At 43.6% G+C, this 25,664-nt stretch overlaps 1 protein-coding gene across 1 annotated transcript in view; it reads right to left on the reverse strand.

Moving 5' to 3' along the window:
* The window catches only part of LOC309546727 (sterol O-acyltransferase 2-like), a gene marked incomplete at its 5' end in the record, with an annotated part of 178,357 nt that overhangs the window by 14,472 nt on the left and 138,221 nt on the right, over window positions 1–25,664 (reverse strand). The window contains 5 exons of the mRNA XM_082246428.1: window positions 773–818; window positions 10,014–10,098; window positions 13,930–13,996; window positions 15,148–15,430; window positions 15,826–15,933. Of these exons, the coding sequence (XP_082102554.1) occupies window positions 773–818; window positions 10,014–10,098; window positions 13,930–13,996; window positions 15,148–15,430; window positions 15,826–15,933 (589 nt within the window). The remainder of the gene's footprint in view (window positions 1–772; window positions 819–10,013; window positions 10,099–13,929; window positions 13,997–15,147; window positions 15,431–15,825; window positions 15,934–25,664) is intronic.

Below are 25,664 nucleotides of genomic sequence, written 5' to 3' on the forward strand. Positions count from 1 at the left end.
TTGTTTAGGCTTTTTTCCTTTATTGTCAACTGGTAATCCAGCCAGTAACACACTTCCGGTTATAGGGTGTCTCCACTCTGGATGGAGGAGCAATGGAGACACCTATGGACAGCAGCAATGTCTGCCTGGGGAGAAGGGAGTGTTAGATGTCCTAGCAGATGCTCTAGCAGATTTAGATGAACTTGACATATTAGCTGATTTCCTGCTAACACTTTTTAAGCCATTACAGCAACAGTAATTACATTTACATAAATTAATAAAAGCTAGCCATTGAAAGCACCCATGTAAGTATTAAATGGTTTATCTTATCCCTTTAATTGCCACTTTTGCTAGACAGCTGGGTTTGTTAAAGATGAAAAATAACAGACTTACTGGCCCGGAACAACAGGTGAAAAAAAGGAATAAAAATCTAAAAAAGAAAACGAATGCAGCTACCAATATAATGTATTTTAGTTTTCATACCATTGTAAAGATAATGTAGCATTTGAACTGGATACCTGCATATCATTACTAACAAATAGAAATAGCCTGCATTTGACTCCTAAGCAACTGGTTGTTTATTTCTGCTTTAAAATGTATACAAGTGTAGGTTGCATGTGTGAACAGTCAGATTACTGTTTATTGAAGGAGGTTATCTTTTCTGGGGGGGATTATGAGTTTTAAGAGAGATTTGATGCGGCCTGCATTATTTGCAGAGCACACGGTAATCCTTATTACATAACCCAATACAAAAGCATTCATAGACAAACAATTCATAATTAAAATGTAATACCTGGGAAAAGTTCTTGATTACGTAATTCCACCTAATGTATGGGGTTCTGCACAGAAAAAGGAATAAACAGTGAAGTGCAAACATTTTTTCTACATTTTGGGGTTGATTTACTAAAAATGGAAAGTACAAAATATGGTGCAGCTCTGCATGGTAGCCAATCAGCTTCTAACGTTAGCTTGTTCAATTAAGCTTTGACAATAAAACGAGGAAACGGATTGGTTTCTATGCAGAGCTGCACCAAATTTTGCACTCTCCAGTTTTAGTAAATGAACACCTCTGGTCAAGGCATTGCACTATTATTATTATACAAGATTTATATTGCGCCATCAGTTTACCCAGTTTTCACAATATAAGGGCAGACAGTAAAATTACAATACAATTTAAAAGGATTGTAAAGGCAGAAGGTTTTTTTTTTCTCTTAGTGCATTCTATGCATTAAAATAAAAAAATCTGTGTGCAGTAGACCCCTCAGCCTCCCTAATACTTACCTGGGCCTGTCTTTATCCAGCGATGTTGCAGGAGTGTCTAAGCTGCCTGGGACTCCCCTCCTCATTGACTGAGACAGCAGTGCAGCGTGATTGGCTCCTGCTGCTATCAAATCAAAACTATTCAGCCAATCAGGAGAGAGGGGGGAGCGTAGTCATGGCTCCATGTCTGAATGGCCACAGAGAGCTGTGACTCGGCTAGGGTGCCCCCATAGCAAGCTGCTTGCTGTGGGGGCACTCAACAGAAGGGAGGGGCCAGGAGAGCCGAAGAGGGAACCGAGAAGAGGAGGATCCGGTCTGCTCTGTGCAAAACCAATTGCACAGAGCAGGTAAGTATAACATGTTTGTTATTTACAAACAAAAAAAAAGGAGACTTTACAATCACTTTAATACAGTAGGAATCAGAGGGCCCTGCTCGTAGAGCTTACAATCAATCATTATATTGCTAGTTGCAAATAGGGGTGTGTATTGGAAACATTATGACATCTGTAACTCTAAAACCAATACCCATCGACATTCCAAAAGCTGGAAATACTGCATAATCTGTTACTAACACCGTTATTGTAATTTTAATTATTCTAATTATATTTTTATTGTAAAAATGTAGAATAGAGGAAGCAAATAGCTGCAGATTTTGAGTACTGTTTACAGCCAGGCTGGTGATACTTGTGAGATGCTAACCAGTTTCTGAGGGCTTCTCAATGTTACATGTTGGGTGAGAAATTGAAAAACAACCCAGTCATTTTCCAGTTTATCTGAAATCGAAGGGTTTTAGGAATGAAAATGTAAAGGAAAAGTTCACCTTTTCTGTCAGAATTACCGTAATAGAAGTGTGTTGTAATACAATTTCTACCCAGTAATCCCAATGTTCTTATCTCACACTTACTTTGTCCATGCCAGCTTAGAAATTGAACACGTTCACACTTTTTGAAAATACTTTTGTAAGCACTAACTTCCTGTGATATCCAGAAAACTTAATTTCCCATCATGCCATGCTTTAGTGCACCAGAAAATAGGGCCTGTGTGACCACTCTGGATCACACCTCCCTCATTAATATATTACCTTTTTTTTTTTTTTTTTATTACCACCCACTGTTCAACTTCTTTCTTTATGCAAGCACCCAGCTGTGATGGTTCTTGTGATTCAGCTCAGGGAGAGCAAAGGGCAGGGGAAGGTGTACATACATGGATTTGACTTTTACTGCAAAACCATCCAACAAAAAAGAGAGCAACAAACTTGTCACTGTACTCTATCCGAGCTCTCTCTCTCTCGCTCTTTGTACGCGCTCTCTCTCGCTCTCTGTATGCACACTCCCTCGCTCTCTGTATGCGCACTCCCTCGCTCTCTGTATGCGCACTCCCTCGCTCTCTGTATGCACACACCCTCGCTCTCTGTATGCGCACACCCTCGCTCTCTGTATGCGCACTCCCTCGCTCTCTGTATGCGCACTCCCTCGCTCTCTGTATGCGCATTCCCTCGCTCTTTGTATGCGCACTCCCTCGCTCTCTGTATGCGTGCTCCCTCGCTCTCTGTATGCGCACTCCCTCGCTCTCTGTATGCGCACTCCCTCGCTCTCTGTATGCGCTCTCTCTCTATCTCTCATCCCTCTCTGTTTGCAATTTCTTTATTTACATAACTCACCTAATGGATTTGTAGAACTTTACAGCACCAGCTTATAGTGTTTTTCTTACTGACACATCCAGCTTTGCTATAGAGAACCCTGCTCTCTCATTGCTCCCCTGTTCCTCCATCCAGGTGAAGCGTTGAGCTTGTAACCTGATCCCTCAATACAGGGAGAAGGAATTTAGGAGACATACATCAGGGAGAAGATAGCAGTACCATCTGTCTGTGTTTAGAAAGACAACGTGTGAAGTGGCACATAAGCTTTCACGGGTCTAGCAAAGTACTCATGGGCAGATACCGGGAGGAACCTCCTGCTCTAGTGGGTGGTATCTCCTGAGGTCAAGTGGGTGTGATCAATGATGTCAGAGCCTGTAGCACTTCCTCACTCCACTAACAGCTATACCATCCTGCAATTTGCTTCAGAGGGGTGACAGAAAGACATGGAGGAATTTCTGATAGATTAAGCTTCAGCCAGTTCTGCAGGGGCTGGCCAAATTTTAATCCATCTATGACAATTACCAATCATGAGAGGTCAGTTGAATGACTGACATCTCACAAAACAGGCTTGTTGAAAAAAACGGAATTTTTGTAAAATCTTACCGTAAAATTCCTTTCTCTGAGTCCTCCGACAGTCGCCGCCTCCTCTAAGTCATCACAATGGGGTATTGTCCACCTGTCCGTAGGACCAGCTAGGCATATAGACTTAGTCAAAAGACAAAAAGCATTAGCATATACACACCCACGGGGGCTGTCCCATCTGGCCAATACCCCCCCTGCATCACCACTCCCAACTCAGTTTGGTAGCATAGCAGTAGGTAATAAGAACACCACAAAAGAGGGGTGGGGGCGGCGACTGTTGGAGGACTCAGAGAAAGGAATTTTACGGTAAGATTTTACAAAAATTCAGTTTTCTCTTACGTCCTCCGACAGTCGCCGCCTCCTCTAAGTCATCACAATGGGGATGTCCCAAAGCAGTATAGACATGAGGGGTGGGAGACGCAACCGTAGAAAAGGCAACGCAGTACCCACATCAGAGAAAGGAATCTTACATGCACTGTAAGAACCAACTGGGCAACAGAGAAAAAAACAAGCTCAACAGGAGTAACAGCCCAGGAAAGCCAATGCCAACAGCCAGGGACCCAGAGAAAAAAACTCAAGGGTCCATCATGGCACAGCCGCACTGAGAACTTTGCGGCCAAAAGAAGCATTATCTGATGCCAGAACGTCTACTTTGTAGAACTTGGAAAAACGTGTGCACCGACGACCAAGTCGCCGCCTTGCACACCTGGGCCACCGAGGCCCGATGCCAATAGGTCCAGGAAGTACTCAAAAACCTGGTAGAGGGCGCCCTAACAGGGAAGGGCAGAACCCGTTCCGTCAAGGCGTAAGCCTGTTCAATGGTCTGTCTGATCCACTTGGCAATAGTCGCTGCGGACGCAGCCATGCCCTTCCGAGGTCCCTCAGGAAGGACAAAGAGGGAATCCGTCTTCCGAAAAGACTCCGTAGACGACAGGTAAACCCTGATCGCCCTGACAACATCCAAGGAATGCAAGGCAATCTCCTTTGGATGTATTGTCTTCGAACAAAGCGAAGGCAGGACAGTGTCCTCATTAAGGTGATAATCCGGGAGCACCTTGAGAAGGAAGGATGGGAGTGGTCACAAAACCACCTTATCCCTGTGAATTATCAAGTAAGGGGAGCGGCAAGACAACGCCGCCAGCTCCGACACTCTGCGAGCCGAAGTGATCGCCACAAGAAAAGCAACTTCCTTCGACAGCAGAGGCAACGACATCTCCCTGATATATTCAAAGGGAGCCCGCTGCAACGCGGACAGGACCAAGTTCAGGTCCCATGGAGGTAAAGGCTCCTTCCTGGGAGGAGCCAAATGTCGCACACCTTGAATGAATGTGCGCACCAAGGAACGAGACGCCACAGGGCGTTGGAAAAAGGACCGCCAGTGCTGACACCTGGCCCTTTATTGTGGCCAGCGCCAGGCACTGATCCACTCCAGACTGGAGGAAAGCCAAGATTCTCGACCCCGAGTAAGAACGAGGGGAAAACCCCCTGGACTCACACCAGGTGAAGTAGGCCTTCCAGGTACGGTAATAGATCTTACCAGAGGAAGATTTCCTAGCCTTGATCAAGGTAGGAATAACCTCAGAGGATAGACCCTTGTCCTTCAAGACCTGGGTCTCAACAGCCAGGCCGTTAAAGCCAGCGACTGTAAAACAGGATGGAAGATCGGACCTTGAGACAGGAGATCTTCCCGCAGAGGCAGGCGCCACAAGGTGCCACTGCCAGGCGAACAATGTCGGCGTACCAGGACCGGCGAGGCCAGTCCGGTGCCACCAGAATCACCATGTGCGGTTCCGAGGCCAATCTGCAAAGGAACCGGGATAGCAACTGAATCGGAGGAAAGGCGCACAGCAGACGATACTGATGCCAAGGGGCCACCAACGCATCCGAGGCGTCCGCCAACGGATCGCGCGGTCCTGCCACGAAGCTTCCCACCTTTCGGTGTAGCCGGGATGGGAACAGATCCACATCTGGGGATCCCCAATTCGCACACAGCATCTGAAAGACCTCCGGGTGAAGGGACCATTCCCCCTGGTCCAGGGTCTGGCGGCTCAGATAGTCGGCCTGCCAATTTTTCACACCCGGAATGTTTCGCTCTTAGTTCCAGTACATTTATCGGGAGGGAGGATTCCTCCTCCGACCAAGTGCCCTGGGCAGATAGGATGCCCAGGACTCCACCCCAGCCCGACAGACTGGCGTCCGTCGTAACCACTGTCCACACCACAGGGCGGAAGGACTTGCCTTCCGCCACCGACGGGGACTGGATCCACCACAGAAGAGTCAATCTGGTCCGGCGACTCAAGGAGACATACAGATCCAAGGACTGAGGAAGTCTGTCCCACCTGGCCAGGACCTCCGTCTGTAAAGCCGGCGTGTGGAACTGGGCAAAGGGAATCGCCTCGAAGGTCGACACCATCAACCCCAGGCCCCGCATGCAGGTCCTGAGTGACGAGGACTGATTGTCCCCGAGGGACCTGAGTACGTCCCGCAAAGTCCGGAGCTGTCCTCCGGCAAGAATACCTTTGCCTGAGCAAAGTCCAGAACCATTCCCAGATAGGGAAGGCAAAGCGACGGAGACAACGCTGATTCCTGAACATTGATGGTCCATCCGAACTCCTGGAGCGCCTGTACCGTGATGGACAGATCGCGCACAAGGTCCTGGCTGGCTCTCGATCTCAGAAGCAGATCGTCCAGGTACCCCAGGACCGCAATGCCCTGGGCCCGTAGCAGGCCCAGGACCGGACCAACACCTAGGTAAACACCCTTTGTGCCGAAGCGAGACCGAAAGGTAACGCCACAAACTGGTAGTGGTCCTTTGCAATAGCAAACCACAGGTACCGCTGATGACCCTCAAAAATGGGGACGTGCAGGTACGCATCCTTCAGATCTATCGAAATCAGGAATTCTCCCGGCCTCAAGGAGGCCACAACCGAACGGAGAGACTCCATTCGAAACCTTCGAACTCGCATGAAGCGGTTCAGTGCTTTCAGGTCCAGAATAGGAGGCACTTTGCCCACTTTCCTGGGCACAGTGAACAGATTCGAATAAAAACCCCGAAACCTGTCCCGATGAGGCACCGGGACAACCACTCGCTGAGCCAGCAGGTCCTGCACCGCCCGATGCAAATCCTGCAGACGCCCCGGAAGCAGATGGAGATTGGACGGAAAGAATCTGTCTGCCGGCCTTGAAAGGAATTCGATCTTGCATCCTGATCGAACGATTTCCTGGACCCACCTGTCCGATATCCGGAGCAGCCAAGGTTTGGAGGAAACCGCGCAAACGTCCCCCCACCCCAGATACGGGTGAGGGCGCCCATTCAGGCAGAGGCGGAGTGTCCCGCCGAGCCAGCATTGCCGGCTTTCTGCTTACCCGCCCAGGGCTTCCTCTGGTTGCCCTGGGCCTTGAAAGGCTTGCCCATGGATTGGTTCCGAAAGGCACGAAAGGACCCCTGATTAGACCTAGGCGCAGAACCCTGCTTGCCTCGGAAGGACTTGTTCTTCGGGTTCTGGGGCAGTATAGTGCTCTTGCCCCCCGTGGCGCCTTTTACCAGGGTATCCAACGCCTCGCCAAAAAGACGAGAGCCAACATAGGGAAAATCAGCAACAGTTCACCGTGAGGACTGGTCGGCCGACCAGCTCTTCAGCCACATCAGTCGCTGGTGAAGCACCGCGACACTCGAGAGGCTAGCCACCAAGGGGGCCTCATTTAAGGCTGCATCACACAGACACATGACTCCTTGGTGGACCTGATCCACCATTTCCAGTCGGGCATGCGGCACGTCATCAGACACCAGGTAGCTACGACGCACCTAGATCCAATCAGCTACCGCCTGAGCCACCATAACGGACGCGAAAACGGGTTTGAGCAACGAACCCGCCACCGTATAGGAATGGCGGGCTAGAGCCTCCAACCGCCGGTCCGTGAGATCCCGGAAAACCGGAGTATCCTCCACAGGAACTAAGGTAGCCTTGTTCTGCACGGCCATAGTGTGATCTACCTGTGGAGGCACACACCAACGCGAGTCCGTAGCCGACGCAAAAGGATAAAGCAATTTGAACCGACTAGGCACCACGAAACGGACGTTTTAACGTGCGCCACATATCATTAACAGTGTAATGAAAAGCAGCTGGGCAGGGAAAAACCTGCGCAGACTTGCGGGTTCTGCGCGTCCCAAAAAAAGACACAATGCCCGGAGGATCGGGCTCACCCTCTAAATGTAAAGTTTCCTTTACAGAAAACAATTAACTCACCCATGGTCGCCCGTTCATCAGGGGACCCTGGGGAGGATGTGTCAACACCCTCAATGTCAGCCTCCCCCTCAGACCCCGGGGGGTCCAGGGATGAGCGGGACCCTGAAAAGGGCACGCTCGCAGCAGCAGCATCAGCCATATCCCCATCTGAATCAGAAGAGAGAGACAGCCTGGGCCGTTTTCTCGCAGCCCGTTCAGACATCAGCATTTCCACATTTGCCACTAAAGTCGCAACTACAGCAGCCAGATCAGGTCGCAGCGGGGCCACAGGAGAACTGAGGCCCCCCACCAAGCTGGAGGAAACTTGTTTTCCTGAGAATCCATGGCTCAATACAGTAAAAAATTACAGTGCAAAAAATCAGTGTACTGTCCCCTTAAATAGCGCTGCGGAGTGCGCAGCCCACCGCTACTGTCACAGCAATGAAGACCCCCAAAGGAGAAAGAAAAACTGAGCCAGAAGCAGTATGCAGAAGAAGACTGAGAGGGATACACTGCAGAGCCCGCAGATCGTTGCTACCTGTGCCTGTGCTGTCGCAGAGAAAAAAGGAAATGCTGTTGGGAGGGGCTGGCTATAAGCCAGACCTCAGGGAAAATGGCTGCCCCATAGGGAAGCATAGGAGGCTTCACTAAAATGGCCGCCGACATGCGGCCGAACCGATCGTTCTCCCGCCCCTAAAATGGAGATGGCGCCAAAAACGAGCGGTATACCAGAGGGCCACACAGTGTGCATAGCAAAAAACATGGTGGACCGCGCGAATTTTCGCCCGCAGCGGTCGCCGCACCAGACACACAGCTGTACCCCCAAACATGCACCTAAGGTGACACAGGGAAAGGGACCCCCAGCAATCAGACATATCTGTACAAAAACGAAACCCGCAGGGATCGCACAGGGAGTCACACAGGCACAGACATGGGGACACACAGCAACACAGACTGCCACCCCAGACAGAGGCCCCACACAGAAAAGTACTTACCTGTACCCGATGGCGTGGGGAAGCCTCTATGCACGGATAAACCTCTGTCCTCATCTGACAGGGAGTGCCGTTAGCCAGGGACATGACGCTGCAGTACCGCAGACGAGTCCTGTGAGGTAGCCACCTCACGGCTGCATCCCTGCATCGAACAGGGATGGGTCGTTCTTAGTGCCAGGGCGAACCATAGCTGAATGCTCGATGGCGGGCTGGGGGTCCATCTGAATCTCAGTGCCCTGGAGAACCAGGGCGGCCAGTCCGAATCCCAGCACCGCATGATCCATCTTCATCCGAAGACTAAACTAACACTAAAGCTGACAAAATAAACAGCTAGTAAAGTGAGAGAAAAAAACTGACATTTTCAAAGAAAATCAAATAAAAGATCAGGAAGGCTGAGACTAAAGCCCCAGCACAAGGAGAGCCTAACTAGTCCTGATGCTAGGCAGATTAAAACTGAGTTGGGAGTGGTGATGCAGGGGGGGGTATTGGCCAGATGGGACAGCCCCCGTGGGTGTGTATATGCTAATGCTTTTTGTCTTTTGACTAAGTCTATATGCCTAGCTGGTCCTACGGACAGGTGGACAATACCCCATTGTGATGACTTAGAGGAGGCGGCGACTGTCGGAGGACGTAAGAGAAATGTTGTTTGATTAGTGCTGCAGCCAATCTGCAGTGCTGATCAGTGTATTCTGACAGTGTAGGAGTCCCCTCTATCAGAATACATTAACACAGCGGGGAAAATTCCCCCATCCACCTCGCTTGTGTGGATGGGTGAATTTGCTCAATATATTTCGATCAGCCCACTTTTCTTTCTAATTGAAAGAAAATCAACAATCCAATATAGCAAGCTTTATGGTTTGTACATGTCTTTAGGATTCTTGCTTGTGGCACAGTAATTAAATCTAATTTTTTTGGGTACAAGTACTGTGGAATGTTACTATGTTCATAGAACAGTGAGTAGACGCAACTTTTAAGCCCCCCTTCTGTTACTACAGTTTTGCCACACCAACCTTTCGCCACTGTGTGCTGGCCAATTAATCTCTCCATGCCCTCCCCCACAAAGATAAAATATATATATATATATATATATATATATATATATATATATATATCTCCATATCCACAACTGTGCACATACTGTAGAAGACAGCTTGATGATAGCAATTCCGATTGTTGGGTATAGTACTTCAAGCTCCAAGGTAGTACACTACTTTTGTTTATATAAAACAGCACAAAGTATTCCAAACAGATATATGCAGTTGTAATTATTATTAGTCCAGTGCATTCAAGGGGAGCAAATACACACAATGATTAGGGCATAATAAGGCTTTTTACCTGGGATAGCTGTCTCTATAAATTAGTGTTGGGCAGAAGAGAAAGTACAGGTAACTGGAAAGTTTTGGCAGGTGAACCTCTTTGTCTATAAGAAGAAGTACAAAGGAGATATATTAAATCCACATCTATAAGAGCCATTCCCTATTCCTATAGTTCTTCACATACAATTCACCAAATAAGTAAAACTTATTGAACTTTTAGAACTTAGTGTAAACATACAAAAAAAAAAAACACATTGTGCCTGTGGTGCCATTATTTGTTATGGCACTCCAAATGTGGCAAGCCACACAATATTGCATACAAATAAACATCTAATTCTCAAAAAGACACTGAAGCTTCTTGCAGTGTTTGTCGTGTGTAGGGCAGCCCATTTAAAAAAGAACAAGCTGCCCTAAGACATACGAATATGCACAACATGCTACATAGTGGGAATGGGGCTAGAGAATTTAATATCTCATATGATTTCCTTAAAAGGAGGAGTAATTTCTAGCTCTTGGTATAATATGGTCTTTTGCACATTGGGCACTTAGGCCTGGTGCATGAGGCTCTGGTATTTAGGTGTGAGTGGAAGGTATTAGTGCACCGTTGGGATCTGTTGCCGACAGTCTGCAAAGGTCTATAAGGAGGCTGACTGCTTTTGTGGCTTGACAGTGCATGCTTAGGGCAGTATGTGTCCAGGGACTAATGCTCAGAACACAGACAGCTTGCAGTAAAAGTTCAGCTGCAGGAAGACCACAGGCAAATACTGGTGACTAATCCCTTGCCCTGTGATTGCCTCTTTTTAGGCAAAGCATTAAGGCCCCTTTCACACTGATGCACCAATCTGGTCTGCCTGTCAGGTTTTTTAAGCGGACCCAATCGGACCTTCCATAGCTCTCTATGGAGCTCTCTATGGCTCTATGGAGCAGTGGATGTCAGCGGACATGTGTCCGCTGACACCTGCTGGCATACAATCCAGCCAGCTAAAAGCAGATGGATGGGGATCCGTTCCCCATCCTTCCGGTGGATCGGATGACAGTCAGATGGAAGTGGACAGGCAATCCGTTTCCAAATGACTGCTCCATAGAGAAGAGTGGGCTGTGTCCATGTCCATGAATAGAAAAGAATGTTGCGCAGCCAGTACAGCAGCACAGTACGGGCGCAACACAATTTAGAAAATAATGTGCCACATCCTAAATTGATGTATCGAATCGTGGAAAGGAGCTGAATGGACTTTATAGGCACAAATAAGGGTAAAGTAAAAACTTTTTTATTGATTGACATATAAAAACAGGAACCCTAGCACAAGGGGAATACTTAATTAACATGTACAGGATACACAAGATCAATAAGACATGTATATATTACAGTAGTAAAGCAATGATTAGTTACATAATACATGAGACATGGTGGTATCAAAGTAATATACATTACATCCTACAGAACTCTGAGGTAGTGCCAGAATGATGACACTATATGGGTCCTCAAGTGTGGTTGATGCAGCCCTGAGATAAGGGATAGTTCATGTAGCCAGATGCCCTACATGTTTCGCTTGAGGGATCAAGCTTCTTCTGGAGCTACTGGTATACAGACTCCCTAATAGAGGCGAATGGTAGTTCACAATGACCAATATGCTTAGGCGCAGAAGCAATGTATAAGTCATAGAAAAAATATTATTAGTAACGGGGGGTCGGCTGTGATGAGTCTGTCAGCTGATGTCAATATGCGCAAAGCACACGAAATGTGTGTATGTTCAAAACAAGTATCGATGGATGATTATGACCAGTTGGGAGAAAACAGCCAAAATAAATGTGGCACAGCTGTGTCCAAAACTGTAAGAAATCCCTCAAAGAAGGAGGTATCGTTGTATCAGACTCAGACCGCCAGCCAATTCCCCTGGATGGAGATGAACCACCATGGTTTATTTTGGCTGTTTGCTCCCAACTGGTCATAATCATCGATACTTGTTTTGGGGATACACACATTTCGTGTGCTTTGCGCATATTGACATCAGCTGACAGACTCATCACAGCCAACCCCCCGTTACTAATAATATTTTTTCTATGACTTATACATTGCTTCTGCGCCTAAGCATATTGGTCATTGTGAACTACCATTCGCCTCTATTAGGGAGTCTGTATACCAGTAGCTCCAGAAGAAGCTTGATCCCTCAAGCGAAACATATAGGGCATCTGGCTACATGAACTATCCCTTATCTCAGGGCTGCATCAACCACACTCGAGGACCCATATAGTGTCATCATTCTGGCACTACCTCCGAGTTCTGTAGGATGTAATGTATATTACTTTGATACCACCATGTCTCATGTATTATGTAACTAATCATTGCTTTACTACTGTTATATATACATGTCTTATTAATCTTGTGTATCCTGTACATGTTATTTAAGTATTCCCCTTGTGCTAGGGTTCCTGTTTTTATATGTCAATCAATAAAAAAGTTTTTACTTTACCCTTATTTGTGCCTATAAAGTCCATTCAGCTCCTTTCCACGATGTGTCCATGTCCACTCTGCATAGTGGAGCTGACATGGACTTGTCATCCACCTGCTCAGTGGGGATCAGTGGACAGATCCCTCACAGAGTTGGCGGAGTCCGCCCCGTCTCCAAGAGGTCTTAGAGTTTAGTTTCTCTTTAAGAGGGAAGTACTATATCATACATTCTCAGGATTGTCCCCTTAAATCTGTCACAATTTTTACCATGTTTGTTCAACTTCTGCTAAGGCAGTCCCCTTTTTTTTACAGTAGAAATATATGGAGAATTCACTATTGCCAGTTACATTGCTGGAGCTTGGAGCACTTTAAAATCTCTTACTAACCATGCTGAATATTCTCAGGGGAAAGGACAATGATTGAGAAGGATATTCACAGTCAATTGCTATTGTATTTACCATTGGAAAAAAGCAAATCTCAGGCGCTCTCCCCTCCCTCCTCCATTGTTACAAACTTGCATATACTCCCTATGAGAATAAGCAGGTTTGTACAAGGCTCTATGTTAGAAGGATAATTTGGTGGGCAAACTGATACCTGGCATCTAAAGTTTGTAGGTGCCTTTACCAGAAAAGCCAAACTATTTAACAATAAGAATTTTACATTTTGGTTGGGATTTTGGTTTAGTATGTGATAATTGGCCATTGGTCTTAAACAGTATACTTCATTGAATGTAAATTGGGTTTACTCTAGCCCCAATATGAAACACACTTTATGATTTGGTGACCTATATACTGTATGTATATATTTAAAAAAAAAAAAAAATATATATATATATATATATATATATATATATATATATACATACATATATAAAGAGAGCATCCAGACAGGTCCATTCCAGTGTGTTGCTTGAACACATGCACGTTAGCTTGTGTTGTGTTAAGGCATTCGTTAAAACAAATGGGCTGCCAATATACCAAAATGGTCAAAAAAACAAAATTGTTTCTTATACAGCACACCACAATGCATTTTGATGAGCTGCAGTGCATGTGTGTCAAACTTGCATGCCTTAATAAGTGCCACCACAAGACAGTAATGCATGCAAAATACTGATAAAGTAACATGTGTATAAAACAGAGGAGAGTGAAGAGAGAGATATCTGTACAATTAAAAGATAAGAGCAAAATATGCAAGGCACATTAAGAAAAAACAAAAAAAACACAGCAAACAGAAAAAAATTCCTAATCATACAGATTAAATTGTTTATATGACTAGTTTTATTAAATGGAACATATACAAGTAGGATATGTGCTAGTTTCTTGCAACAAATAAAACATTTAGCATTATACTCTGTTGGTGGACTGAAGAGTTTGGTTCCCTAACAGATTCTGAAAAAATGTAGTCCAGACAGATGTCAATTCAGATGTTAGAGTGAACACATTTATTTCTTTTTTTAACAAAATTAGGACCCCCAACTCATACTTACTTTCTTTCTGTAGGACAGCTGGAGCTGCCTCTCTTAAAAAGGAGTAACTCTTCATAAGGAATCGAACCTGTATGAAGAAAACACAAGTCATGGACCTAGAACATGGACCTGGATTGCAGATTTGTGGCGGAGAGCACTAGTGCAAGGCTGCTGTTGGCCTGTGTGGGAAATTTGAGCTCAACAGCCAAAGGGCAGCACATCAGCTCCATGTTTCCAATAATGGGACATTATAAAAATTATACATTCCTCTCAGCCTTGATTCAGCACCAACACCTCTTTTATAAATTCTCACGATTGCGGCTGTTCCTTAAAAACGGTAATTGAATAGTTGAAATGGTTGTTTACAGGCTAGTAGCATCAGTCAAGAACTATACACTCTGTGGAAAGGTAAATATTGGGTATTACCCAGGTACATGCAGAACTTTACTGCATTCATAGCTAAGCGTTTTGTAGCTCGAATATGTGCAACAAGCACAATCCCATTCATTTCAATGGCCCCTGTTCACTCTCAGATGTGAACAGCGGGCATTGAAATTAAAGGGATTTTGCAGGTTGAGCATCTTCGAGCTTCAAGCTTCAAGTTACAAAACATTCAGGTGTGAATTAACTAAAGGCGACCTTCTACAGTAGCATTTGTTGCTAGCTCTTTTTGTTCAGCAAGGTAAAGGTTGTTAGATGTAAGATCACAGAGTCTGCACAAAGTATGAAACTAGCCTAGACAATCTCAAATGTATTGTAAAGGAAACCTATGGTGAAAGTAATATGGTAGCTGCCACTGACAGCAAAGGATGCCACGGAATCAATGTGTGGCATATGCATTTTCAGCTCAATATATCCTTTTAGTCAAAATCTCTGTGACACATGTGGGGCATCACTTTCTGTCACTATTCTTTAGTCCCCGTTCACACTGGGGCGACCTGTCAGGTGACGTGGTCGCCTAACAGGTCGCCTTCCATAGAGAAGCTGTGGACCCGTTCTAATAGGAGCGACACAAGTCGCTCCGACTTAGAAAAAGGGTCCGGAGCTTCTTTGGGGCGACCCGGAGCGACCTGCATAGACTTCAATGTTATGAAGTCCGTGCCGGCCGCTCCGAGGTCGCGGTGCGAGCAGCGCGCCGTGACCTATGAGGTCGCCCCGGCAAGTAGCATTGCCCCAGTGTGAACGGGGCCTTACAGGCAATGTTTAGAAAATAACTGTGATGCTATTTAGAAAACTCACCTGTTCCAGGATAACGATGAAACTTGATGCTGGAGGCAACTGATAATGTTTTACCACATAGACAGGGAAAATGCAAAGGGCACATGTCTGAGCCACAAGTAGGAATAGGACTACAAAGGTAGACAACATGATTTTGTGATTGGATTTAGGATACAAAGACCCCCAAAAGACTAGTGCTTTATAGGGCACCAACAGCGTATATGTAAACAGACAGATCCAGGACCATGCAACCGTGCCAAGTTGTCCAAAGGCAAAAAAGAGAAGGTTAAACTCAAAAACCACCCTAGAGAGAGAGAGATCAGAGACTAGAATTACTGGGATTGATCCCATTTAAATTGTGGTTAGTTATTTTTTACATATAATTGAACTTACATAGTTTGGGATGAAAAAAATAACAAAATACACTCAATTCTAATGAAAAGGTAATACAGACCCTGTAAGATTATCATAATTATAAGCAGTAATATATTTTTGCAATGTGATGAAACCTATAGATGATGACATTACATACTGGGGTAATCACCACACAGTAATGTTAGAGAACAGGGGAATAATCTTCATAAAAGCAGGCCCACTTTCACATGCTATAATAACCTCTGCTTCAAAAATGCCACCAAATTTTTTTTTTTTTTTTTAAATTAGACAAAGAGGTATTTAGCATTTGGAGAATTTACTAACCTTCCTTGGTCAATGATATCCACAGCTGCTGTACTAAGCATAAAAACACAGAGGGCAGCCAAAAACATGTGGTAAATGGTTCGGAAATGTTCCACTTCCATCAGGTCACTGGAGAAAAGGGGAGAACATGCAACATAATTAACTTGTTTATTAGTGATACTGAAGCAGACTGTACTTATTTGACATTCCCTGGACTGAATAATATTGGTGCTGGACCACACTGTGAAAAAAAATCAAGTTACAAAAAGGGACCAACAAATATTTAATCCCATGGCACCGGCACCTCCTGGCCTTTAAAAGGATTTCAGATGGCGGCAGGCTGGGCAGTGTTTCAAATCAAGTGACCACCGTAATTGGCTGTAACAGCAGTCGAAAAGCTTCCGACTCCCGATGCTAGTATGCATCGGGAGTTTTCCAGTACCCGCTGGATTCCATGCCACGCTTTTAGCACAGTAAGTTGTTTTAAAAAGACTGCATATATGCGTTAAGGCCCACTTGCTGAGCGGCCGCATATATGAGTGCGGTCGGCGCCAAGGAGTTAACATATGATTTAAGCCAGGGGTGTCCAACCTTCCTGGACCACATTGGCAGAAGAGAAATTGTGTAGGGCCGCACACGAAAAATACACTAACAAGGTAAGCTGATGAGCAGAAAAAGTTAACAATCACTGATTTAGATAACGTACCTATCTCAGCAAAAAAAACGTAATTTTTTATTTTTTTTATTTTATTATAAAAGTAAGAGAGGGTAACATAAAACTAGTGAGATATTGGACACCGTTTTTGATAAACAAACAAATCAATATCTGGGTCGATGGATGTAGTAGCAATTCTCAATAAATTCTCAACCTGCTCATTATTTATTCTGGTTTGTAATTTTGCCATTTGTGTGCTTCATCCGTGATAATATTTGCTCACAAATATAGGTGCTGCTGAAAACTGATAACTTAGTACAGCGTGAATGTGAAAAGTAAGATATTTTTCTTTGGGAAAATAAAACTTCTAGTAAAGAGACACTGTCAAATTTCTCTTCGGGTGCATGTGTTTGCTAGGTGTAAACACATTTAAGTAAAAAAAAAAAAAAAATGAATTAACATTTTAAATGAAGTTTATGATTTTGTGTTGGGCCGCATTGATAGCCAATTTTTTTTTTAATGTACGAAAATAAATCGGCACATATCGGCCGATACCGATATGAATTGGCCAAAATATCGGTATCGGCAATGAAAAACCGATATCGGTCGATCACTAGAGAATCCTGTCTCCCTAAACCTTTTGTAGAGGTCTCCTGCTTCACGCTGATAGTCAGCCTCACTGGTACAGTACCTTGTAATCTTAGGAACTGACCTATAGGTATACCTCTAATAAGAGGTTTAGGGTGGTGACTAATTTGTAAGCCTGGGAACGATATTTCTCATGAATTAGCTACATAAGTCAAATGAATGCACGTATTAACCGCTTGCCGACCGTCGCAAGTACATATACTGCAGCGGTCAGCCCCGTGCAGGCAAAGTGACGTATGGGTACGTCACTCGCCTGGGAGCCAATAGGGGGCAAGCGCCCGCTCGTTCACGGACACCTCCGCGCGAGTGACCGGCGGACTCGATGTCCGCCGGTCACTCGCGATCGTCAGTTACAGAGGGAGAAAGGCAGGCGGCTAATGTAAACACAGCCGCCTGTCATTCTCTCTTGTGTAACAGCAGAGATCATACGGTCCTGCTATGTAGGATCGTAGATCTCTGCTGTTACATGAAAAGCCACATCCCTGCACAGTAAGAAACACGCCCCTAGGGACACACTTAACCCCTCCTTCTCCAATAAAGTTAAATCCTTCCCTGCCAGTGTCATTTTTACAGTAACAGTGCATATGTATAGCACTGATTACTGTAGTAATGTCACTGGTACCCCCAAAATTGTCAAAAATGTCAGTCAAGGGTCCGATCTGTACGCCGCAATGTCACAGTCCCGCAAAAAAAAAAATCGCAGATCGCCGCCATTACTCGTTAAAAAAAAAAAACAACAAAAATGACAAAAATCTTTCCCGTAGTTAGTAAACGCAATACCTTTTGCGCAAACCAATCAAAATACGCTTATTGCGATTTTTTTTACCAAACATATGTAGCAGAAAACAAATTGGCCTAAAATGTTAAAAAAATTTGATTTTTACATTTTTTTGGGGAATTTCATATAAAAAAATTTGAAAAATATTGTTATTTTTGCAAAATTGTCGCTCTTTTTTGTTTATAGCGCATGATCAAAAAATCGCACAGGTGATCAAATACCACCAAAAGAAAGCTCTGTTTGTGGGAAAAAAGGACGTCAAATTCGTTTAGGCACAGCATCGCACGACCGCGCAATTGTCCGTTAAAGTCACGCAGTGCCAAATCGCAAAATAGGGCCTGGTCAGGAAGGGGGTAAAATCTTCCGGGGCTTAAGTGGTTAATATTAAGTTCATTCATGAATTGTTTTAGCTTGTCAATTGAAGCGTCCCATGTCACAAGCACATCATCAATGTACCTGAGCCACAGCTTAGCATGCTCAAGGTACATTGGTGAAGAATACACAATTTCTTCTTCCCACCACCCTAAATACAAACAGGCATAGGATGGTGCCCAGGAAGCCCCCATTGCTGTGCCCCTAATTTGTTGGCAATATGTAGTGATGAACTGGAAGAAATTATTCTTGAGTGTCAACTCTAAGAGCTCATTTTGGGCCACCCCATCAATGGGTACTTATTTAACAAAAAAATATAGACTGCATTTGGATGCCGGCATCTTACTGCATGTGTGCCCATACTACACAGGACTGAAGCTCTGGTTTACACACAGTGTATTAAAACTCGGTACGGCTCGTTTTAATCTAGGAATCTATGGGTGATATCACCACTCCAGGCTTTACCGGCCATTGTCAAGCGGTCTCTCCTCTCCCCTACAGCCACCACTGACTAACACAAGGGATCATGTGACCAGACCCCGGAGCAAGCTGAGAATAGGAAAGTCCACAGATTAGGGGGCACAAATTATCTGCCTTGCCCCTTGTGCTGACAACCCAAGCTATGCCACTGGCTCTGGGCACTCCTCTCCCTCAGCAGTGGTGTGCCTGGTTCAGGCTGAAGGGAAGACTGTTCTACCCAGAAAAGTTGACTATGGATGAAATATTTAGCATGCTTTGTAAGCACTACTAAAAGTAATACTAAAAAAGCCAGTTATAAAGCAATACTCCTTTATAACTTGCTATGTGAGTGATGCTTTATAACTGACATTGCAGTATTAACAAAGCCAGTTGTTAAGTATTACTCACAGAGCCAGTTATAAAACATTACAGAGCTAGTTATAAAGGAGTTTTTTCTTAATACCTGGCTTCGTCAGTACTGCATTATATCTTGCTATCTTGCTTTGGCCTCAGTCTGTCACATTAAAACATTAAACTAAAAAAAGTACCATAACCGAACGAATCCACACATCCTGGAACCCCAAATCCCGTCACCAACGGCTCCCGCGAACACCTGCCCCCCCCCCCCCCCCCCGGGCCTATTTTTTGTCCCAGTCGGGGCCTGATTGTGACTTACTGAAACAGAGTATGATCCCCTCCCTTCAGAGACTGGGCGGCAGGTCGTATTCCAATATCATAACAACCCCAAACACACCTCCATGACAACCACTGCCTTGTTAAGAAAGCTAAGGGTAAAAGTGATGGAGTGGCCAAGCAGGTCTCCAGGCCTAAACACTATTGAGCATCTGTGGGGCATCTTCAAACAGAAGATGGAGGAGCGCAACCTCTCTAACATCCACCAGCTCCATGATATCATCATGGAGGAGTGGAAGAGGACTCCAGTGGCAACCTGTGAAGCTCTGGTGAACTTCATGCTCAAGAGGGTTAAGGCAGTACTGGAAAATAATGGTGGCCACACAAAATATTGACACTTTGGGCCCAATTCGGACATTTTGACTTAGGGATGTACTCACTTTTGTTGCCAGTGGTTTAGACATTAATGGCTGTGTGTTGAGTTATTTTGAGGGGGCATTTCTTTAGTGTTGTCACTTGAAAAGATATAATAAAATATTGACAAAAATGTGAAAGATGTACTCACTTTTGTGAGATACTGTGTAATAATGTGTATATATATATATATATATATATATATATATATATATATATATATATATATATACACACACATACATATTACACACATACATACATACATACATACTACTGTGCAAAATCTTTAGGTAGGTGTGTAGGTGTGAAAAACATGCTTTAAACTAGGAATGCTTTCAGAAATAGAAGTGTTAATAGTTTATTTTTATCAATCAACAAAATCGAAAGTAAATAAACAGAAGAGAAATGCAAATCAAATCAATAGTTGGCATGACCACCCCTTACCTTCAAAATAGCATCAATTCTTCTAGGTACACTTTCATAACTGTTTTTAAAGGAGCTCAGCAGGTAGGTTGTTGCAAACATCTTGGAGAGCAAACAACAGATCTGGATGTAGGCTTCCTTAAATCCTTCTGTCTCTTCATATAATCCCAAACAGACTCAATGTTGAGATAAGGGCTCTGTGGGGGCTAAACCATCACTTCCATGACTCCTTGTTCTCCTTTACACTGAAGATAGTTCTTAATGACACTGACTGTATGTGTTGGACATGAGAGGACACCATTGATTCTGATCAAATCTCCAACTGCATTTGCAGGATTGCAGCCCCTTATTTGCAAGGAATCCCCATTATGCTTCCCTGTTGCCTGCTGACACTCAATATTGTACCACTCTCCAGCCCTTCAGCGAGCAAACCACCTCCTGCTACAGCCCAGATTTTCAAATTTCAACTTATATGTCTTTAATCTGCTGCATTAAGTTTCCTTGGCCCACCACTACGTCTATGGTCCTCAAAGTTGACAGTTTCTTTGTGCTTCTTCAAAGGAGTTTGAACAGCACAACTTGAAACCCCAGTCTGCTTTAAAATATTTGCCTTGGATGGACCTTGCTGATGCAGTATAACCTACCTTGTGTCTTATTGCTGTACTCAGCCTTGCCATGGTGTATGACCTGTGACATAAAACAGTCTTCCTCACCTTAGTAACAGAGTTTGGCTTTTCCTCACCCAATTGTAAGCCTCCTAAACAGCTGTTTCTTTTTCAGTTAATGGCTGTTTCAACCTACATATAAAATTGATGATCATTAGCACCTGCTTGGTATAATTTGTTTTTTGTACACCTGACTATAATCCTACATCTCTGACTTTGTGAAAGTGTACAAAGTTTGCAAGTATAAAAATTGATGCAGGTTTCAAGCCAAAGAGTAGTCACACAAAAGATTTATTTGCTTTAGTTTTTTCTTATGTTCATTCACTTTGAATTTTGTAAAATAATAAAAATAAACAATTAAAATATATATTTTTGAAAGCATTCTTACTTTACAGCATTTCTTTCTAAAACTTTTGAACACTACTGTATATATTTTGGTACTGGAATTGTCCTTAGGGAGTGTTCCAACATCAAGAAAAATATGGGGGGTGGGGTGTTTAGGACATTCTTGGAAGGTCCTGTTCCCTGTTCCTGTTGTGAAAAAGCACTGATAAGACTATTTACATTGGCCTGGCAGGGGGCCATTTTAGTTTAATCAGTAAGCAGTGCAGCTTAGGCTCCATTCACATACAGTATAAGCATATCGTTTTCAGGTGTTTTTTTTTTCAGGTGTTTTTCAGGCGTTTTTTGCAGGTGGTTGGAGGCACGCATTGACATCTAACAAAAAAGCTTGTAATCTGCCAAAAAAGAAGCCCATGTACTTTTTTGAGCTTCAGGCTATTTTGCTTCAGGCGGCAAAACACTCATATGTTAACAGAGGCTATTGAAATGAATAGGATTTTGCTTGTTGGGCGTTTTGAGACTTCAGAGATGAACGTTTTAAGAGCTAAAAAACGCTCAGGTGTGAACAGGGCCTTACTGAATGAGCGAACAGAGGCAATAAGAGTGGCTCTGTACTATATGATCACTGTGATCAATGACAGCGATCACATTTTTACATGGTTTGCTTGTGGTTAGTGGCAGCTATCACTTTCATCTCACCCATTTTCATCGCACCCAGAGATTGCTGTGTGAGATGAAAAAGAAGTTATTGATCACAGCTAGCACATAGTAACAACAAAAAAATAAAAAATTTATAATAGGGTAACCAGGTAACCACTATCAGTAACACTGTATGTGACCTGTGAATGAACCCCTTCATCCCCTGATCTCAGTAAGTATGGTCTGTAAATTTAAATTATCTAGTGCATCATTACCAAAGCTCCAGCTGATTGATGAAAGACCAACATGGTACCAATATTCAAAAAAGGGCAGAGATTCATACCTGGAAACTACAGGCCAGTCAGTCTTACATCAATAGTTTGTAAACTATTGGAAGGAATGATAAGGGACTATCTCAGATAATTTGCACATGAAAACAGTATCATTAGTAGTAATCAGCATTGATTTAGGATGGATCGTTCTTGCTAGACAAATCTGCTAACATTCTATGAGGAAGGTCTGTGGATGTGGTGTATCTGAATTTTACAAAAGCATTTGACACAGTTCCCCATAAATGCTTTGTTCACAAATTGAGTTCTGTTAGCTTAGACCATAGTGCATGTACCTGGATAGAAAACTGGTTACAGGGAAGCACCCAAAGGGTGGTGAGAAGTAGTGTGTAGTCAGAATGGTCTGGAGTGGTAAGTGGGGTGCCCCAAGGCTCTGTCCTGGGACCAATTCTGTTCAATATATTTATAAACAATATAGAAGATGGCATTAATAGCTCAATCTCAGTGTTTGCCGAGGATACCATGCTAACCAGGGCAATACCTTCACAGCAGGATATAGAAACCTTACAGTAAGACCTCAATAAAATAAAGGGGTGGGCAACTACATGAGGCAAATGAGGTTTAATTTTGAAAAATGTAAAAGTAATGCAGGTGGGGGCCAAAAACATGAATGCAAGGCTAGGAGGAGACCCGTTGGGGGATTCCTGAATGGAAAAAAGATCTGGGGGTACTAGTAGATAACAGGCTCAGCAACGGCATGCAATGCCAAGATGTAGCAAGCACAGCCAGCAAAATATTAGCATGCATTAAACAGGGTATTTACTCAAGAGAAAAAACTATAATTCTACCACTTTACAAGACTCTGGTTCAGTCTCACCTTGAGTATGCCTTCCAGTTCTGGTCACCAGTTCTTTAGAAAGGATGTGGTGGAACTGGAGAGAGTCCAAGGAAGGACGACAAAGCCAATAAGGGGACTGGAGAACCCCAGTTACGTGGAACGACTACATGCATTAAACTTATTCTCCCTGGAGAAGAGACACTTGAGAGGAGCTATGATAAAACAAATAGCACAATGGTGATCCCAGCATGGGAAGGAACCTATTTAGTTTAAGGGAACTTAAGAAGGTAAGCGGCCACTCATTAAAATTTGAGGAGAAGGGTTTAACCTTATACTGCATAGGAGGTTCTTTACTGTTAGAGCGGTAAGGATGTGGATCTCTCCATTCACAATTAGTGGTGTCAGCAGGAAGTAATGATAGATTCAAAAAATTCTTAGATGGGTATCTTCGTGAATGCAATATACAGGGATATGGGAAATTGTATCGACATAAACACACAAACACACACACATACCTACACAGGTTGAACTAGATAGACTGGTGCCTTTATTCAACTATTCAACAATAATAATAATAATAAATAATAATAAATTCCCCTGCGGTGTTTTATCTTTAAAAAGGGGTCATTTCAATGGGTAAACCCATACTTCTCTTTTAAGAGGCAACTCCATAAATGCTGTAACTGGTACAGTGCTTTGTATCTAAAGCTGGCCATACACTGATTGAGGGAAATGCTGGAAAACTTATCTTGAATGGAGTTAGCAGCCAATAAGCTGCAGCAACTGACCAGTGTATAATAACAAGCAGCGGCAGTTGTCAGGGGTGGGGAGGAGTGGTTGTTAATTCCTCCATCCTCATTTATGAAGGGGGAATAATAATAATAATAATAATAATACAGTACTAAAAATCTTTTATTTTTCATACATTTTATTTTATATATTTTGTATAGTTACTATAGGTTCCAACCCATTATCATTCTACCCAGTGCTTTTTTTTTAATTTTATATAATTGCCATAGGTTTTAACCCCTTTACACTCTCACCAAAACAACCACAAACATTGCCTTTAGAATTTAACTGGCTATACACTTTACAAAAAATTGTTCAAACTCAATTTCGAATAACGAACACTCAGCCTGAAGATCAAACAATATTGCCATCATGAAATGAACGAATTTCAATCAATAAATTGTTCAACGGACATAAATGAATATGTTTGTCATCCGGTTTGTCACATATGCGCATTGCAAACAGGTAAATTTTTATTGGGCTAGAAACAGATTAACCTCTAAATTTCTCATTTGTTCAGCAGAAATTTTCTTGTTCCTTTGATTTTTTGGCTCTGAAAAGTTAAAACTGATTTTCTATTTGTGTCCATTAACTAGACGAAAACCTTAGTTAGACTTACCGGTGACGGTATTTCTAAGAGCCTTTCAGGACAGCACCTAGAGAGAGCTTAGCTCCACCCATTTTCCCAGGAAACACTGCAGTCTTTAAATCCTTCCTCTTCCACCATGCCTTCAGTTAAATAGTAGCCTCCGACATGCTGGAAAACAGAGCACATAACAACCACCACCAACATAACAGATTATTAAGTCATACTCTTAGAAAAACTTTAGGGAGGGTAGTAGGCTGCTGTCCTGAAAGGCTCTTAGAAATACCATCACCGGTAAGCCTAACTAAGGTTTTCTCAAATTGCCTTTCAGGACAGCACCTAGAGAGGATAACCGAGTAACTTACCCTAGGGTGGGACCACTGTCTGCAGTACCTTCCTACCGAAGGCCTGATCTGCAGCTGACAGTAAGTCTAGTTTATAGTGCCAAAGGAAAGTAGAGAAACTGGACCAGGTAGCTGCCTTGCAGATTTGTTCAGGCGAAGCACCGGCCCTTTCGGCCCAAGAGGCAGCCATTGACCTAGTCGAATGAGCTGCAATGCCTTCAGGAGGAGCGTCCCCCTGAGCCATGTAGGCTTCCTTGATTGCCCATTTAAGCCATCTACCCAAAGTACCTTTGGAGGCTTTTCACCTTTTCAGGATTCTATAAAGATTACAAAGAGTGCATTTGATTTTCTGAACCCTTTGGTCACGGACAAATAATGAAATAACACCTTCTTACATCTAAAGTATGAAAAGATTCCTCTTTAGAATTAGCTGGAGCTGGGGAAAAGGTAGTCAGTACTATTTCCTAAGTACAATGAAAAGATGTAGCCATCTTAGGAAGAAAGGTTGGATCTGTTCTGAGAATTATTTGATTTGGAAAAATAATCAAAAAAGGATTTGAAATTGATAAGGCTTGAATTTCACTGACTCTCCTACCCGAAGTGATTGCCACCAGAAAAAATCGTTTTTAGAACTAAAGTCCTTAGAGAGGTTTCCTCTAAAGTTTCAAAAAGGAGACTTAAGCCCCGTACACACGCAACGAATTTCCGCCGATCGGTCGTCCGTCTTTTGTCCAGAGTGGTGTCTGTTGGTTGGAATGTGCTCTAGACTGCACACGAATTTTCCCGTATGACAGAATTCTACTTCAGAAGTGATGTCATGTGTTGGATTGCTTTGTATGTGTTCTTTCATCTCTGAGCATGCCTAGTCTTGCTCATAAGATTTTTCCCAATCTAAATCTGTACTAATGAGACGAAAATCGGACGTGTTTTGATGGTCGACAAAAATTATATAGCCTGCACACCAGGATTTTTTCGGCCGAAA

The sequence above is a fragment of the Pelophylax lessonae genome (genome assembly GCF_965119305.1).
Source record: "Pelophylax lessonae genome assembly, chromosome: 2".
NCBI classification, from domain to species: Eukaryota; Metazoa; Chordata; class Amphibia; order Anura; family Ranidae; genus Pelophylax; species Pelophylax lessonae.